At 37.3% G+C, this 20153-nt stretch overlaps 1 protein-coding gene across 1 annotated transcript in view; it reads left to right on the forward strand.

The window, feature by feature from the left end:
• PCDH15 (protocadherin related 15) overlaps positions 1–20153 on the forward strand; it is a 743572-nt gene that overhangs the window by 494176 nt on the left and 229243 nt on the right. Inside the window, 2 exon segments of the mRNA XM_032608284.1 lie at positions 2400–2493; positions 7137–7265. Of these exon segments, the coding sequence (XP_032464175.1) occupies positions 2400–2493; positions 7137–7265 (223 nt within the window).

The raw sequence follows: 20153 nt of genomic DNA on the forward strand, positions 1-20153 counted from the left end.
ACGAGGACCAGAGTAGCACACTGGGAATGTTGACCACCATCTTTAAGACTACTCTAAGCCAGAAAGGGCTGGGGCAAGGAGAAGTAAAAATGGAACAGATCTTTACTACAATTTTTAAGTTGCCTTTTTCTTAATTCTACCTTCATTTGGGTGCTGTCAACCTTTGACTGTTTTCCAGAGTCCTATCAAAGTTGTTTCTGATTTTTCCTGCTTCATTTTTCGATGCTTCTGTGGAGAGACCGCCTCTTCAAGCTGTCTGCGTCACCATTTTCACTGACATCACTCCTGTGCAATATATTTTCAATTATGTAAAATTTAAGTAGCACTATTATTGATGTTGTATCAGGAGTCATTCTTATGTATTTTTAGTATATGGACTGGTAAGATTTACTGCCATTTCTAAATGCAGCCTAATGTATACTGCTCTGTAGCTTCCATTCAGCTGGTAGCAAGAGTCCTCCTTTCCAATTATTTCTGGAATTTTGTGGAAGGATGCTTGTGTGTACTCATAAGCTAGTCTTTCAGCTTTGAATACCAAAAGACAGTACCTATTTTTTCTCTCTTTTTCCATTTCCCAAATATCCTGTCTAACTGTCTACGACATTGGGACACAAGGCACACATCATCTTAAGCAAAGAACTATTTCCATAATAATTACCAGACTATGAAAAATAAGCTATTTAAGTATAATATGGCTCTAAATTCTAATACAATATAAATTTCTAGTGATTTTCTAATTTAATATACAAGGCATAATATAGAGTCAAAGCTTAAACTGAGGAGAAAAGTGGAAAACAATAACTGAATTTTCTTCTTTCTTTCATTTTACTCTGGATAGATTTTCAGATTTCTTAAGTTACTTGTGAATAAGTCTCAGAAGCAATAAATGATTTACTTTTCCCTTTGAATGTCATTTTAGAATGGGGTTATCTGAACCATCTGCAGTATGGGAAGTTGATCCAAATTTGATTGTTACAAACTACCCTGGGAATTGGTTTTCAGTTATTTGGACAAAACATTTTAAAATGTACAATGAGCAAAGTCAGTTTTTCATAGTCATACCATATGTTTAGAACTTTTTTTTTAGTCCATATCAATAACAACAATAAAATAAAACAAACAGAGCAACTGTGACTCTGATTTTGATTCCTTGGCATTGACTCTCTGTACTCAACTACCATATGTGGTGCGGATTGCTTAAATTCCACTATAACAACAAAAGCACTTGGATTAAAATGAAAGCCTTTTATCTATCAGAAACAAATTATGCTTTTATACTTGATAAATATTTTAATGTTTTGTTAAATTAATGTAACCTCTCCTTCACAGTAGATACTTGTTAGACTTTAATTAAAATGCCATGTACAACATCAGATTGTAATATCTAAGACATAAATGTAGAACTTGTTTTAGAGAACATAATAAGCGACCAAAGTGTTATAAAACGAGTTACATGGGAGAATAAAAGCTTAAATATCTGAAAGTATGTATTCTAAACAGTGAAAAGGTTAAGAATTAGTATTAAAAGTATTCTAAGTATGAGAATTTTCCCAAAGGCTGTTCATCTCCCATTATACATAATACTTAAGAAATATCTAAATTTCAAGAGAATAACAAGATGGTAAAATTGTTAGTGTATCAACAAAAGAGTTTGTTTTTATAAATTGTAAAATGAGAGAACGAATGTTCATAAAATTATATTATTTTGAAAAGAATGTAAAATATGCAGCCTGAGTACTCTTTTGAAAGCAATTGTAATGTATTTAAATATGGTTATAATAGAGAATACAAAGAAATATTAAAAAACCCATAATATCTATGAAAGTTTTAATATTCCACTGTATATTTTCTAATTTTCTACAGTAAGACTCAGTTATTTTGAAATTTGGAAAGAAGAAAAATTTTAGTCTCTATGGTTTAATCAAAGATGAAATTTAGATGTTTTCATTTCCGTAGTGGTCACATATGTGACAATGAATGGGAGTGGTGATATAGATTAAAGAAATCACTTTTTTACTCAAAGCATTATGAAACTGCTAAAGATTAATGGACTCTTTTACCTTTGAAATCATCACAAACAAGATAGATATCTTTCGTCCTGTAATGAATTGAGCATAGTTTGTTTTGTTTTTTTTTTCCTTGGAGGCTACAGAATCAACTCACTTATCTCATTCAGTTTGGCAATTTTTCATTATTGCTAAGAGGCTCAACAGCCTTAAAAGCGTTTTTCAATTTTCAGCATAAATCCTAGAATCGTTCATCTTAAATACTCAAGCTATGTTTGCTGAAAGGAAAAAAAAAAGAAAAACTATCAAAAGTAGTTCACAATAGTAGAAAGACTCCCTGTGACATAATATCTTTTTCTGTCTCATGTGTTTGTTTGTTTTCTCTGTCACTAGTACTGGGATTCTAACCTTAGGGAAAGCACTGGACAGGGAAAGCACTGATCGCTACATTCTGATCGTCACTGCTAATGATGGCAGGCCAGATGGGGTGAGTACTCTCTTTGGGAAAGGGTTTTAAAAATAGTCCTAAAGAAACTGAGAGAACCTTGTAGTTTACACTCTAAAACAATTTATTATAGTCATGAATTCATGAAGTAATCTCTTTTTCATTTGGAGCAACTACTTAAAATTACTCAAAGTGCTTTTTTCTCCAATGGGCTCTTTTGTGGTACCCGGGCCTTTCACTGTTGTGGCCTCTCCCGTTGCGGAGCACAGGCTCCGGACGTGCAGGCTCAGCGGCCATGGCTCACGGGCCTAGCCGCTCCGTGGCATGTGGGATCTTCCAGACCGGGGCACGAACCCGTGTCCCCTGCATCGGCAGGCGGGCTCTCAACCACTGCGCCACCAGGGAAGCCCTCCAATGGGCTCTTTTAATCAATGAACCTATATTCTGAATTTGTTATGGAGCTGCAACTTTGACTTGACAATAGATACGTGGAATTTGCTCTCTTACCTAATTTATGGGGAAAATGAAATCTAACTTAGTCTAAGAAGTATTTCATTGTGTCCATCACCAGCACAGCACTGGCAGTTCTGGCAGTTTTACTATGTTGGAATCTATTTCCTTTAAAGTCACTTTTTTGAGGGTGGGGGACAGTGGAGGGAAGGGAATTTGTGCATAAATACCTTGAAGCACTTAGGAAACCGAGGTGACTGATTCTACAGGTTATTTGTAAGCGGCGCTCGGAATCTTGACTAATCCTTGATGATTGAAATGGTTTAAAAGGGCCCATAATTCTAGAGAAGATAAATTTTATTTCCTCTGCACCTAAAACTTAGTATTAAAAATAAATAAATTGTTTAGTTATGTAGGTGTGTTTCAAAATCATTTGATTGTATTCTTCAATCTACCCATCCACAACTACCACTATTCTGATTTTTAAGCCTTGTAACAATGCACTCATTGGCAGTGCTTTATTAGACTGTTTTTTCACCATTTCTATGCCACAAAGTAGCTTTTGTCTTTAGTCTAGTGCATATGGGCCAACTCAGCACTTTTCTCTAGAAATAATTTCAAATTCAGTATAAGTGTCTAGAAGACTCACCCAATTCAAATAGCAGTGTATCTCCAGTTTACTTGAAATGACTTCTTTGATCAAAAAGTAGACTGGATGGGGGTATATAATGCTCTCCTCACGCTTTTTGAGGAGGATTGCTATAGAAAATTTACCATACAAAATTGATACTAGACAGTTTTATCATCTTAATTAAAAATTAGAAAAATAGGTAAGGATAATTACTTAAATTTGGTAAACAATCTGCCCATAATAAGCTATTTGCCACTTTTCAAACATTAGATAAACAGCTATATGTGGAAAATAAAATATACAGAACAGTTTTAGTAAATAGTGAGGCCAAGAGAAGGCACTTAGAGATTAGGCGAGTCAATAAAAATAAAATCTAAGATTACTTATGGACTTTTCTTAAATAAAAGGATTACCAGCAATTGATTGCAAATATACAATTTGAATATTGCAGAATAGAGTCAATAGTTCTAATGTGTAGCTCAGAAATCTGCATTTTTAATGATTTTCCAAGTGATTCTGATGCAGGTGATCTTTAGACCACTTTACAAGAAATATATAAGCTGGAAGTTATTCTCTGTGTGTTTATTACTTTACATTTCTGCCAGAGAAATGGATATTCTTTATTTCATATACTATCTCTAAGATATGGATAAATACATCTATATGGTCTATAAATTTCAGCCCCTATTAGCACAGGAATGGTGGATTTGTTTTTTACTTCTTAGTTCACCTAGTGATCCAGTTCTCATCTATACCACCCAGTTACAGACCACAGCCTTTGAGGACCCAGTATAGGCTGAAATCATCCCACTCCATAGTGTCAAGAATGGAAATTTTAAAGAATAGGATGGACACCAGTAAGGGAAATACAGATAGGCTGGCACTTTATGCAAGCAGTTAGAAGGAAGGTCAGCAAACTCTAGCATGGCTACTCTTAGATTTTGGCTCCCAGCTGTCCATTTTAATGTCTCCTTCACCCTCAGGCAAATTGGGAACTACTGCTACTATAAAGGCACATCTTTTTACTAGCTTTAAATCTTTTTACTAGCTTTAACTCTAACACAACTTTTAAAGAAATAACATGTGTTAAACTGATTTTTGTTATTAAAGCAATGTAGCTCTCTTAGAGAAAATTTGGAAAATATATAAAAGTTAAAAGGAGAAAATAACATGACTTGTATTTCATCTAATCAGATGACATTTACATTTATACATATCCATATATATCTACACACAAGCGTATGTTGATGTGTGTGCATTCTTTAAATGATTTCATAACTGTGCAGCCTAATGAATTTTCACATAGTGAAAATACTTGTATGATCACTATTCAGAACAAGAAACAGAAATTAATTAGCACTCCAGAAGCCCAGCCTTACAATCATGCCAGTTTCTACTCTACCTTCTTCACAAAAGTCATCCCTATCCTGACTTCTATCACAATGGAGTATTTCTGCCAATCTTTGAAATTTATATATTTGGAATTATGTAGTGTGTACTGTGTTGTGTCTGACTTCGTACACTCAGCCTTACATTCATGTAATTCATTGAGGTGAATGTAGTCTGTACATTCTTAGTATCACATGTTATTCCGTTGTGTGCAAAAAACACAATCTGTTATATAAACATCTACTATTGGTGGGCATTTAGGTTGTTTCCCGGCTTTGACTAAACAACACTGTTCTGCTTGTCTTTGACATTTCTTTAAATAAAATTTTATTGGGAGTTTTAAATACAGAAATATATACAAATCATACTGAATAGCTGTATAAATTTTCACAAAATAAGCCCATCAATGTAGCTAGTACACAAATAAAGAAATAAGCCATTATCAATACCCAAGAATTCTCTGCTATGCCTGGTAATATTTTTAATGACCACTGGACATTATATATGAAAAATTATAAAGGCTTGGTATAAAATTATATTGCTCAAAAGAAGATTTAATATATGTCTGTTAAAATAAGGACAGATCACCTTAATCCAACCAAAATTTGACTATTGAGTTTTTTTTTTTTTTCTTTTTTCTTTTGCGGTACGCGGGCCTCTCACTGTTGTGGCCTCTCCCGCTGCGGAGCACAGGCTCTGGACATGCAGGCTCAGCGGCCATGGCTCACGGGCCTAGCCGCTCTGCAGCATGTGGGGTGTTCCCGGACCAGGGGATGAACCCATGTCCCCTGCATCGGCAGTCGGACTCTCAACCACTGCGCTACCAGGGAAGCCCTTGACTATTGAGTTTTAATCTGAGTAAGGCCTGGTCTAGACCTTATGCAGCATTACTCATAGAGTATAGAACTTCAGTGATCCCAAGAAAGCATGTGCTATATTCAGTCTTTGATTAGACAGAGCAGTTTCCAGCTTGTGTCACGTATGAAGATGTTCCTTGATTTTGCAACAGAAAGGATGGGGTGTTTACCAGGACTTCTCCTCCTTAGTAGCTAGGAACTCCAGTTTTTGACCCCTCGGGCCCATGACTGCTGCAAAATTTCTTCAGGTTCACTTCCTCTAAGTCACTTCTTTATGCTCAGCTTTTTAGCCTCTCACCCCACGTCACTTACAGATTAGGACAAATCCTGTTTGTCTTTTTTAAAAAGAAAGTTAAGTAATTCTCTCATGACAGTACCATCTTGCTTTTCCTCCTACTTTTTATTTGCATGTTATTAGGTATTTAATATCATAGCATAATGGATTTTTCATTTTCCAGCCAAGAATACTTTTGTTCTCTAATTTTCTCTCAGCCTTCTGTGATCTGCCCCTCACTGTGACAGCTGGGTGGAGGGCATGTGCTGTACTCAGGCTTTGATTAGACAGAGCATTTTCCAGCTTGAGTCATGTATGAAGACGTTCCTTGATTGTGCAAAAGTCATTGACCTACATTATGTTCTCAAGTTGCAGCAGGCTAGGGATTTTACCTTTTAACCAGGTAACACATACTACTGGTAGGATTACCCACTTACCATTTCCTTAAGCTTTATAACCAAAAGGTTTGTGTGTGTGTGTGTGTGTGTGTGTGTGTGTGTGTGTGTGTGTGTGTGTGTTTTATGATTAGTGGTGTATGGTCCTCAAATTCTGTTTAGATGTGAACCTAGAAAATTACTAATATATTATTTTCTGGTAGTATTTGCTTACCTGAAAATACCCATTTGACATACCACGCTAGTTTATAGTGTACTAGTTATATTTTTAAACAGTACAACATATAAGTGGTAAAAACAGAAATGTTACATTTCAGAGAAAAAGGGGTACAAGTGTCTATAAACAAAAACCTACCACCCACAAAATGTGAACAAGATAAAGGTAAAACACTTTCTAAAAGTAAGCCTTCAGGAAATATTTGACATTTTCAAGAAGATGTTTGCCCTTTAATATCATTTGTTTTTTCCATCTGTTTTTTGAGGTGTTTGAAAATTGCGAGATTCCTCTTTTTTTTTTTCTTGTCTTTTTTGGAAAGCTAAGGAATAGGAATAGTAATGAGATGACTTTCAGATAGACAAATGCCAGTATGACTAATTAACTGACATCGAAATAAAAATAACTCCTCTCAAAAAAAAAAAAAAAAATCCTCTCACATCTAATCCCCCCTCTATTTTTTTTTTTCTTTAAGACCTCAACTGCCACTGTAAATGTGGTGGTGACAGATGTCAATGACAATGATCCAGTGTTTGATCCCTATCTGCTCAGAAATCTGTCAGTGGTGGAAGAAGAAGCCAATGCGTTTGTGGGTCGAGTATGGGTAAGCGGAGTATTTATTTGTATCTTAAATGTATTTTTTTAAAGTGAGTAATTTTCTTACCTTTTAATTTGAAAAGAGATTCAGCTAATGCCATGTATTAAATGATAGAGCATCAGAATTATCTGAAAGCAATAAGCAAGATCACTTGGGTATAAGACAAGATGGTAATAAAGTGCATTCATTCTTGATCACTGTGCTGGATAACCTTCAAGATTTTTTTTTTTATAAATCATATTGTGTCCATATGGATTTAAGTTGTTAAGCTTGTTGATTTATATTTTATGACCATTGTATAATTTAAACATTGATTCATTTGAGAGCATTATTTTCTTATTTAATATATATTTTTACTTTCTGGAATTACAATAAAGTATTTTTAGAGAAGTATGTAATTATCTATACCATTAAGCATAAATTTGGAAACGCATACCTCAAAACACAAATGCTTAGGTGTAATGTCATTTGCTTGTGTAAACATATCTTTAGCATCTCCTGTGTACCTTATATTTCAGTTGCATCCCTGTCCAACATGCTCAACATTCATTTCTAGGCATGCTCTCTTAATTCCTAACTGGAAATATTAGCCAATTTCTGTTACTCTTTTCATGAATAATCCCATTTTTCTTAAATCAGAGACAATACTTTTTTCAATTAGGCCATGCCTGGTCTTGAACATAGTGGTCTAGAAACCATAAGATGAGGGAAAATTTTGAGGAATGTACATATATCTTGAATTGTTGACCTCAGATGATGCATCTATGTGGTCTCCAGGCAAGGAAAGAATCCTCCAGCAAGAGTGAGTCAACCTGGTACCTCAAGTCCAGGTTTCAGGGTCCTACATCTTTCCTGTTAAGGCCTGGAGTTTTAAATAAGAGGTTTGCCGGTGCTTTGCAGTAAATCTTCTCTACAATTCAACTACTATTACAATCAAACAAAGGATCTGTTTTTTCAGTTCAATCCTCTCTCTGGCTTTAAAAGACGAGGGTTTCTTTAAATGCTGTCAGCGAGACCCCTCTGACTTGAGCTTGAGCTCATCAGTTTTTTTCCTGAGAGCACTGACAATACTTGCAACAACTGTTAACTCTGTAGTCATTGTCATTATCATTGTCACAATCTTTCTCAAATCCTGGAGAAATTGATAAGATATACATCCCCTTATACCTTTTTAGCATCCCAATTCACCACAAGAGAGAGTCTTGTAATTATTCTGTTACAACATGCCAAGTGGTCTTGATGCCATGTGGCCAGCAAGACATTCAACTCCAGAACCCCACACAGTACCTCTGGTATCAAAAGTTTTACTGTAGATTCTACAAGAAAAAGCCTGATGACAAAAGAGTCAGGTATAAATAGTTTTTCTGGGAAGTTAAAGTAATACTAATAGGGAAGTGAGGAAGTGATGCAGAGAAGAGAAGCCAGACAATAAAGGGATTGCAGTTAACCAGCTGTCCTTAAGAGAAATGGAGCTTAATCTGAAGGGCAAATTCTGGGAAGTGACACAAAATACATTCCCCAGAATTAATGATCCTGAAAAGTGATGGAACTGGTAAATTCACACACTAACACCTGAGAGTTCTTGGTCAGCGATGCTGTGGATGAGGGCACATTTTCAGCACTTCCTACCTCCAAGCAAGCATCCAGCTCTCTGCAATTCTGATATAAGGGCTTTCAGTGAGACTGCAGTTACTAGCAGATGGAAGTTGGCCAGAAACGCTACATGCTCTGAGGGACATGCATGGGGCACTGACAGTTTCTGTTACACCAAGCAAAGAAGGTGATTAAATCTGTATGAGGGGCATGTTCTGAAAACAGAGAAAGGGGGCAATGTTGAAGCTGATTCATGAAGGATGAATACTGGTGAGAAGGAAGTTGAAAGGGGTTAGAAACTGTCTAAGGAAAGTTGATTGCATGGATAAAAGCATAGACAAATGACAGCATGTGACATGTCATAATTACATTAATTAACATCATAAATGTTTCTCTTTGCCATGTTGTAGAAGGTGCTGGGGGGACCTCTAGAGGGTCTGAGGTGCTGGTATCATTAGATTTTTATTTTATAAAGATTGCTGCTAAGTAGATTGTAATGGAAGATTATAAATCCAGAAAGCTCAATTAGAAGGCAGGTATAATAACCCAGCTGAAATCCATGGCTGTACATTCCAAACCAGTCTAACAGCTCTCCCCTTTCGCCGTGGGTGTGTTTTTGTTATTAATTTTGAGGTGTACCTTTGAACACTGGGATCTCTGAAACTACTAGGTCTGTAGAACTATACTTGTGAAGGTAACTTGCTTGCAGCTTTTACAATTAGAAACTCTTCCCAAATAAAACTTGTCTTCGAAAAAAAAAAAAAACTTGAACTAATGTAATAGTTTAATCATAATGATAGTTAAATTATATTACAGTTGTCACTCTAGGATGCCACTTGGATGACAACTGAAAATTATTTTAATTATATCTGTCAAGTATTCAGATAAAATAAAGAGGTATTGGAAATTTAGGGAAATTATCTTTCCCATTTCTTTTAATTTACTTAGCATTGGAGACATAAAACCCATAGGGAATATGCAGGTCATAACACATACATAGACATTGGCATGCTGATTGAGTTTTAGTTTTATTTTTCCTTTCTCTTAACCTATCTTTGCCACTTTTCCTAGTGATTCTTTGTCTTTGAAAGAATTACAGCATTAACTTTTATTTATTGTCTCCTGGTTCTTAAATTTGATGAGAAACATTCTCTATAATTTCTCAGCATTAAAAATTGAAATATAGATTTTAGCACTCACAATTTGATAAAGGAATGATTGTCCTGGTCTTTAGGCAATAACGTGTTTTCATAAAAACCAAAATGAGTTTGAAAGTACAAAGGAGAAGGAAAACATCCGAAGCAGTTGCATCCCACTGATTCAGCACAGTTCCAGTTCATAGAATGGAACTTTGATGCATCACAATGGTCTCCTATTGCTACCTAATGATAACTATATAATACATTAATTTCACTAAATGACTCATGCTCTACTTATAAAATTTAATTTTAACTGTCACCAAAAGCTATTAAGACACACTTAAAACCAAAATATGTATGGTTAGTTATTGTATTCAATTTGAGTTACCAACTTCGCGTTTTTGTTCTAATGACGTTTTAGTACAAGTAAACCAATGTTTGAATTCAAATGCTGAAGGAACCGTGTATTTCCTTTTTATTTATTAAGGTAGTGTTGTAGTATCAAACTTTACTTACTAGGTAATATTCTGAAGCAATATTTCTGGATTATACAGAGCCAAAAGTTTTATTAGCATATTAAAAATGAACTTAAAAAAATTTGAAGTATAGTTGATTTACAATGTTGCGTTAGTTTCAGGTATACAGTAAAGTGATATGGTTATGCATATATATATTTTCAGATTATTTTTGTAATACGGGCAGAGTGGGCACACAGCCATTAGTATTATATATGACCATTAACACGTGACCCTTAGCGTGGTTAGAGGCCCCGCTCAGTCAGCCTCGTTGTGGTCTTCTGGGCAGAATGCGGCGAGAGGCAGATGGAGGCCTTCTCCCCAGGGCCCTCCAGGCCCTGCAGCCTTAGGCCACTGGATGAGCTGGGGGCCCAGGGACAGGCTGAGGGCTGTGTCCTGCAGAACTCCAGAGCCCTCGCCAGGGCCGCCCACTGGCCAGGCCCAGGCCTTTACGCAGCTGCGAACCTCTCCCCCATCCCGGCTTTCGTGACGTAATGGTGGCAGCGGTCTCCATGGGCCATAGTCTGTGGAGGCCTCAGCAACTGGACTACATGGACACTGCCATTAAGGTAGCAGCTTCAACTAGCTTCAGTCTCTCCATTCAAATTCAAAAATTGGTACAGCTTAGTTCAGTTGTCTACCCCTAGGAGGTGGCCAGAGGTCAGGGTTCAATAACATTTTCCCTTATAGGTTATTACAAAATATTGGGTATAGTTCCCTGTGCTATACAGTAGGTCCTTGTTGGTTATCTAGTTTAGATATAATAGTGTGTTTATGTTAATCCCAAACCCCTAATTTATCCGCCCCCCTTTCCCCTTTGGTAGCTATAGCTTGTTTTCTATGTCTGTGGGTCTGTTTCTGTTTTGTAAAAAGTTCACTTGTATCGTTTTTTTTTTAGATTCCACATATAAGCGATATATATTTGTCGTTCTCTGCCTTACTTCACTTAGTGTGATCATCTCTAGGTCCATCCATATTGCTGCAAATGGCATTATTTCATTCTTTTTTATGGTTGAGTAATAGTCTGGCTAAACTTGTTTTTTAATGTAGAAGTTACTATACACAGATATAGTATACCACATTTAAATTTGAGAATCTTTTCCATATTCTCAAAACACAAGCAGTAGCAGTATAGTTGGGGGAAAGATGTATATAGAATAAAATCTAGCAAACACAGTAAGAATAGATTGTGTCTCTATGTCAAATGTGTCATACTGATTATTTACTAAAAGGAATGAAAAACACCACAAAGCACTAAGGTGGCTCTGTCAGGATTCATGGGAAAAATGTATCATCTTTAGTAACTTAACAAATTAGTAAGATTCTAGGTTAAAAAAAAAAAAGGAAATAGATATACCAGGTGGATGTGATGCAAGACATAATTGAGCCGAAAAGGCAATTTGAGAAAAAGTCAATTGTCTGTCAATTATGGAAGATTTGCTTAGAGAAGTTCTAGAAAATTGGTTAATACATGTTGAGTTTAGATGGGGAAGGCCAGGAAGGCCTAATGAAATAGCCACTAATAAAAAGACTTGACTTGTCAGTGTAATGTTTTGTTCAGTACCCTTCACAGTATTTCACAGGAGATAAAAAATCATGATGTGATTTTTTCAATATGGTGTGTGTCATTTTCATTTGTTTTCTCAACTAATGTCTCATAGATTCAATCTTGAGTCTGGGTTGGAGAGTGAGGGGAAGATAAAGGAAGATCTTTTAATAAACACAGTCTTAGATACAGGGTCACAAGAGAACTTCTTTGTACTTTTCTAACAGAGTCTAGCTTATCAAGGAGAATGAGAGGGTGTTTTTACTTAGGCACACTTGCTGCTGTAGGTGCTTCAGCGCATCACTCTGTGTGCATGTTTCAGGTCAGTGGATACTGAAGGGAGAGCAGCAGAGAGAAACCTTGGAGCTCATATCAAAGGTGTCTAGCCTTCACGATAGCATCTCTTTGAGGAGTTTCTTAGGGGCCAGAATTCTTTTTCAGTTCTTCATCTCAGTTTTCAGAGTAGCCCTGGGCATGCATGCGTGCACAGGTTCATCAGAGAAGGCATATTTGGAAACAACACTGCCTGTTAAGGTTAAAAAAGGTTCTCAGCATGATATACAATACAGAAGGAACCTCTTCCCAGCAAACTTCCAGTCAATACCTTGTAGAATTTCTTATGCTGAACTGACTTCTTTTAGCTCTAAGTAACAAAAATAGAGCTCTGAGTCAACAAAATGTTCTTCTAGTTCTAAAATAAGACAGACTGAATTTATTTAACCTGAAACAGAAATGTATTCCCATTGTGAGATCTGCATGCTAAATCTCAGCTGAGATGAAGTGGTAGTGATTCAGTTTTAAACCCTTAAAGCAGTTTTAAAATCATTAGTAAACTGCAGTGTTTAGAAGGGTAGTGATGGTGCCATTTTAAAAAGAAATTGATATCTCCTTCAACTATACAATTTAATATTAAATAAAATAAATCTGAACCTCAGTGGTCTGTCTCTGATTAACATAGTTGTCGTCTCCCTGTGTGGGGTTCTAAAAATGAAGGTGGGGAGGTTTACGGTGTTTTATTTAGCTTTTCTAGCTCAGCATGATGTTCAACAGTGCCTAAAACTATAATACTACTTTTTTAAGTGGGCCACAAGTGTGGATTTTTATGGGTTCTCTTGTCAAATCAAACTATATAATGCAAAAACTGTGCTCAGTCAAGTAAAGAAACCCACACAATTTGAAAACTTAATGATGTCCATTTTAATGCTGCTACCTAAAAGTATTTATAATGGAGATTTATCTAGTGTGAGTATTTTTGAAGCTTGGTGATCTTTCAGGTATTGAATTAGTGGTTCATAAATAGACTAGAAAATTTTATGCATATATTTTTAATATTTACTTGGGATATATCCTTTCGCCAGTTTTTAGTCTTACTATCAGCTATTATAATAGATACATGTACATGTGCATACGTGTGTGTGTGTATAAATATTCACAGTTGTATAATCCCAGATGCATAATGAATGATATCCATCCTCAACCCCATAGTAACTCATGACCTCTTTATTACTAAATGTCATCTTTATCTGAATAACTTCACTGCTGCATTTGAGATGGATCTCACACTCTCCTTTATGGGACTCTACTACCTGTTTGCTCCTGGTTTTCATGTTTAAGCATGTCTGATTCTTTTTGTCTTCCCTTTATCTGTTTCTTCATAAACCTTCTTTAAAAAATATTGTATTAGTCCTTTTCCTCCTAGTTCTATTGAGGTAAAACTGGTATACAAAAAGGGACAGATAATTAATGTATGCGATTTGGTGACTTCCAGTTGGGAAATATACATGTACACTTGTGTTACCAATCACCACAATCAAGGTAATAACCATATTCATCACCTCCAAAACAAACTCTGGATATTGGAACTGTCCTCTCATTTGTTTTAATTCTACACATTTTTGGGGAGAAATTCCACTGACATTAAAAACCACTGTTTTAATTACACTTGGATGCTGATGTCTTCCACAGCTATATCTGTAACTGCTTCTGCTCCTTCAGCCTACAGCCTCAAATAGACATTTATCTGTAAAAAGCAAACCCACCTGAATGTCCTAGAGGCACCTCAAATTCAGCATGTTTAAGATTGAACCCTTATTTTCATCTTCCTCAGAAAGGGCTTCTTCTCCTGAATTCTGCCTCTCAGTTTATTATTCCCAAGCCAAACAGGAGAGGCATCTCAGTCTTCTCTTTGTCCCTCACTGTCCGTATCCAGTCAGTCACCAATCTTGATAATTTTACATGCTTCAAATAGTTTTCAGATTTTCTTCTCTCTCCAAAACAACAACAGTCAGGCTCTCATTTTATGTCTCCTGACCTATTGTTACAACCTCCTAATACATTATCCTATCATTAATCTTAACAAACCTCATACTTATCCTTAATGTAACTGCTGGGGATGTCTCTAAAAAACATAGTTCAATAGTAGAAAGTAACCTTCAATGCAGCAAACAAGGCACACTTCCCATTACTGCTTTTACAACTTCACCTCCAGGAACACTAACCTGCTTGAGATTACTAATGCATGTTCTCAGAACTCTCCCATGTCTGTTTGCCTCTGCTCATTTCTTCATTCTTCATTTCCATCCTTGAAAATTTTAGTCAAACATAATCTTTTCCAGAAAAGCTTTTTCTGAACTTTCCTATGTCCTAAATGGCCCATCTCACACTGTGCACAACTTTTTGGTAGTGCTTACCAAAGTCTATTGAAAGTTCCCATTTACTCAAATTTCTTGAAATCAGAGACTGTGTCATATTGATCCTAGAAACCTCACTACCCAGCCCAATATTTGGGTCTTATAAGATGCTAAATTAAACTAGACCTAATGGATTAAAATGATCTGAAAGTACATTTTTCCACTGAAGATTCATGAACGTTGTAGAAAGAGAAATATATGTCAACAACTAAAATACCTATTTGGCTAACCTCACACACATACGTGCAAGTAAATAAGTAGTCTTGATAAATGGAGAAAAACTGTTAATACTGGAAATCTCTCTACTTTTAGAATTGCAACATGTAGAATAGTATATATAGGGTTGATTTAAAAAGCAGTATTGGAGACCTTCAAGATGGCGGAAGAGTAAGACGTGGAGATCACCTTCCTCCCCACAGATACATTAGAAATACATCTACATGTGGAACAGCTCCTACAGAACACCTACTGAATGCTGGCAGAAGACCTCAGACTTCCCAAAAGGCAAGAAACTCCCCATGTAACTAGGTAGGGCAAAAGAAAAAAAAAAGAGAGACAAAAGAATAGAGACGGGACCTAAACCAGTGGGAGGGAGCTGTGAAGGAGGGAAGGTTTCCACGCTCTAGGAAGCCCCTTGGCAGGCAGAGATGGTGGGTGGCAGGCACCCTGAGAGGCTTGTCTGCTCCCCTCTGGGTCGGGTTGGGGCTGGGAGCTGAGGCTCAGGCTTCGGAGGTCAGATCCCAGGGAGAGGACTGGGGTTGGGCTGCGTGAACACAGCCTGAAGGGGGCTAGTGCACAACAGCAGGGAGGGAGTCCGGGAAAATGTCTGAAACTCCCTAAGAAGCAAGAGACTTTTTCTTGCCTCTTTGTTTTGTCGTGCGCGAGGAGAGGGGATTAAGAGCGCTGCTTAAAGGAGCTCCAGAGATGGGCGCGAGTCGCGGCTAACAGCGCAGACCCCAGAAACGGGCATGAGATGCTAAGGCTGCTGCTGCTGCCACCAAGAAGACTGTGTGCAAGCACAGGTCACTATCCATGCCTCCCCTCCGGGGAGCCTGTGCAGCGCGCCACTGCCAGGGACCCGTGATCCAGGGACAACTTCCCCGGGAGAACGCAAGGCGCGCCTCAGGCTAGTGCAATGTCACACTGACCTCTGCCGCCGCAGGCACGCCCCTCATCCATACCCCTCCTTCCCCACGGCCTGAGTGAGCCAGAGCCGCCAAATCAGCTGCTCTTTTAACCCTGTCCTGCCTGAGTGAAGAACAGATGCCCTATGGCGACCTACATGCAGAGGCAGGGCCAAATCCAAAGCTGAACTCCGGGAGCTGTGCGAACAAAGAAGAGAAAGGGAAATCTCTCCCAGCAGCATCAGGAACAGCAGATACAATCTCCACAATCAACTTGATGTTCCCTGCATCTATGGAATACCTGATAGACAACGAATCATTCCAAATTGAGGTGGTGGACTTTAGGAGCAACAATATATCTATATATTTTTTTCCTCTTTGCCTTTCGTGAGTGTGTATGTGTATGCTTGTGTGTGTGATTCTGTCTGTATAGCTTTGCTTTTACCATTTGTCCTAGGCTTCTGTCGGGTTTTTTTTTTTTTTTTTTTTAGTATACTTTTTAGTGCTTGTTATCATTGGTGGATTTGTGTTTTGGTTTGGTTGCTCTCTTCTTTCTGTATTTCTTTTCTTTTTTTTTTTGCGGTATTCGGGCCTCTCACTATTGTGGCCTCTCCCGTTGCGGAGCACAGGCTCCAGACGCACAGGCTCAGTGGCCGTGGCTTACGGGCGCAGCCGCTCCATGGCATGTGGGATCTTCCCGGACGGGGGCACGAACCCGTGTTCCCTGCATCGGCAGGCGGACTCTCAACCACTGCGCCACCAGGGAAGCCCTATATTTCTTTTTTTTAATTTGTTCATTTTTAATAATTATTTTTGATTTTAAAAACTTTATTTAATTAATTTATTTTTCTTTCTTTCTTTCTTTTTTTCTCCCTTTTATTCTGAGCTATGTGGATGACAGGGTCTTGGTGCTCCGGCTGGGTGTCAGGCCTCTGCCTATGAGGTGGGAGAGCCAAGTTCAGGACGTTGGTCCACCAGAGACCTCCCAGCTCCATGTAATATTAGACGGCAAAAATCTCCCAGAGATCTCCATCTAAACGCCAAGACCCAGCTCCACTCAACAACCAGCAAGCTACAGTGCTGGACATCCTATGCCAAACAACTATCAAGACAGGGACACAACACCACCCATTAGCAGAGAGGCTGCCTACAATCATAATAAGGTCACAGACACCCCAAAACACACCACCAGATGAGAACATGAACACCAGAAAGGCAAGATCCAGCCTAGAACACAGGCACTAGTCCCCTCCACAAGGAAGCCTACACAATGCACTGAAACAAACTTAGCCACTGGGGGCAGACACAAAAAAAACAGAAACTATGAACCTGCAGCCTGCGAAAAGGAGACCCCAAACACAGTAAGTTAAGAAAAATGAGAAGACAGAGAAACATACAGCAGATGAAGGAGCAAGGTAAAAACCCACCGGACCTAACAAATGAAGAGGAAATAGGCAGTCTACCTGAAGAAGAATTCAGAGTAATGATAGTAAATGTGATCCAAAATCTTGGAAATAGAATGGAGAAAATACAAGAAATGTTTAACAAGGACCTAGAAGAACAAAAGAGCAAACAGACAATAATGAACAACACAATAAATGAAATTATAAATTCTCTAGAAGGAATCAATAGCAGAATAACTGAGGCAGAAGAACAGATAAGTGACCTGGAAGATAAAATAGTGGAAATAACTACTGCAGAGCAGAATAAAGAAAAAACAATGAAAAGAATTGAGGACAGTCTCAGAGACCTCTGGGACAACATGAAACACACCAACATTGGAATTATAGGGGTCCCAGAAGAAGAGGAAAAAAAGAAAGGGACTGAGAAAATATTTGAAGAGATTATAGTTGAAAATTTCCCTAATATGGTAAAGGAAATAGTTAATCAAGTCCAGGAAACGCAGAGAGTCCCACACAGGATAAATCCAAGGAGAAACACGCCAAGACACATATAAGTCAAACTATAAAAAATTAAATACAAAGAAAAAATATTACAAGCAGCAAGGGAAAAACAACAAATAACATACGAGGGAATCCCCGTAAGGTTAACAGCTGATCTTTCAGCAGAAGATCTACAAGCCAGAAGGGAGTGGCAGGACATATTTAAAGTGATGAAAGGGGAAAACCTACCACCAAGATTACTCTACCCCTCAAGGATTTCATTCTGATTCGACAGAGAAATTAAAATCTTTACAGACGAGCAAGAATGAAGAGAATTCAGCATCACCAAGCCAGCTTTACAACAAGTACTAAAGGAACTTCTCTAGGCAGGAAACACAAGAGAAGGAAAAGACCTAACAGTAACAAACCCAAAGCAATTAAGAAAATGGTAATAGGAACATACATATCGATAATTAACTTAAACGTAAAAGGATTAAATGCTCCAACCAAAAGAAATAGACTGGCTAAATGGATACAAAAACAAGACCCATATTTATGCTGTCTACAACAGACTGACTTCTGACCTAGGGACACGTACAGAATGAAAGTGAGGGGATGGAAAAAGATATTCCATGCAAATGGAAATCAAAAGAAAGCTGGGGTAGCAATTCTCATATCAGACAAAATAGACTTTAAAATAAAGACTATTACACGAAACAAGGAAGGACACTACATAATGGTCAAGTGATCAATCCAAGAAGAAGAGATAACAATTGTAAATATTTATGTACCCAGCATAGGAGCACCTCAATATATAAGGCAAATGCTAGCAGCCATAAAAGGGGAAATCGACAGTAACACAATCATAGTAGGGGAGTTTAACACCCCACTTTCACCAACGGACAGATCATCAAAATGAAAATAAATAAGGAAACACAATATTTACATGATACATTAAACAAGATGGACTTAATTGATATTTATAGGACATTACATCCAAAAACAACAGGATACACTTTCTTCTCAAGTGCTCATGGAACATTTTCCATGATAGGTCATATCTTGGGTCACAAATCAAGCCTTAGTAAATTTAAGAAAATTGAAATTATATCAAGTATCTTTTCCAACCACAACGCTATGAGACTAGATACCAATTACAGGAAAAAATCTGTAAAAAATACAAACACATGGAGGCTAAACAATACACTACTTAACCAAGAGATCACTGAAGAAATCAAAGAGGAAATCAAAAAATACCTAGAAACAAATGACAATGAAAACATGATGACCCAAAACCTATGGGATGCAGCAAAAGCAGTTCTAAGAGGGAAGTTTATAGCAATACAATCCTACCATAAGAAACAAGAAAAATCTCAAATAAACAACCTAACCTTACACCTAAAGCAATTAGACAAAGAAGAACAAAAAAAACCCCAAAGTTAGCAGAAGGAAAGAAATCATAAAGATCCGATCAGAAATAAATGAAAAAGAAATGAAAGAAACAATAGCAAAGATCAATAAAACTAAAACCTGGTTCTTTGAGAAGATAAACAAAATTGATAAACCATTAGCCAGATTAATCAAGAAAAAAAGGGAGAAGACTCAAAAGAATTAGAAATGAAAAAGGCGAAGTAACAACTGGCACTGCAGAAATACAAAGGATCATGAGAGATTACTATAAGCAACTATATGCCAATAAAATGGACAACCTGGAAGAAATGGACAAATTCTTAGAAAAGCACAACCTTCTAGACTGAACCAGGAAGAAACAAAATATAAACAGACCAATCACAAGCACTGAAATCGAAACTGAGATTAAAAACTTTCCAACAAAAACCCAGGACCAGATGGCTTCACAGGTGAATTCTATCAGATATTTAGAGAAGAGCTAACACCTATCCTCCTCAAACTCTTCCAAAATACGGCAGAGGGAGTAACACTCCCAAACTCATTCTACAAGGCCACCATCAACCTGATACCAAAACCAGACAAAGATGTCACAAAAAAAACCCTACAGGCCAGTATCACTGATGAACATAGATGGAAAAATCCTCAACAAAATACTAGCCAACAGAATCCAACAGCACATTAAAAGGATTATACACCATGATCAAGTGAGGTTCATCCCAGGAATGCAAGGATTCTTCAGTATACACAAATCAATCATTGTGATACACCATATTAACAAATTGAAGAATAAAAACCATATCATCATCTCAATAGATGCAGAAAAAGCTTCTGACAAAATTCAACACCCATTTATGATAAAAACCCTCCGTAAAGTAGGCATAGAGGGAACTTAACATAATAAAGGTCATATATGACAAACCCACAGCCAACAACGTTCTCAGTGGTGAAAACCTGAAACCATTTCCACTAAGATCAGGAACAAGACAAGGTTGTC

The sequence above is a fragment of the Phocoena sinus genome, chromosome 16, assembly GCF_008692025.1.
Source record: "Phocoena sinus isolate mPhoSin1 chromosome 16, mPhoSin1.pri, whole genome shotgun sequence".
Taxonomy (NCBI): domain Eukaryota; kingdom Metazoa; phylum Chordata; class Mammalia; order Artiodactyla; family Phocoenidae; genus Phocoena; species Phocoena sinus.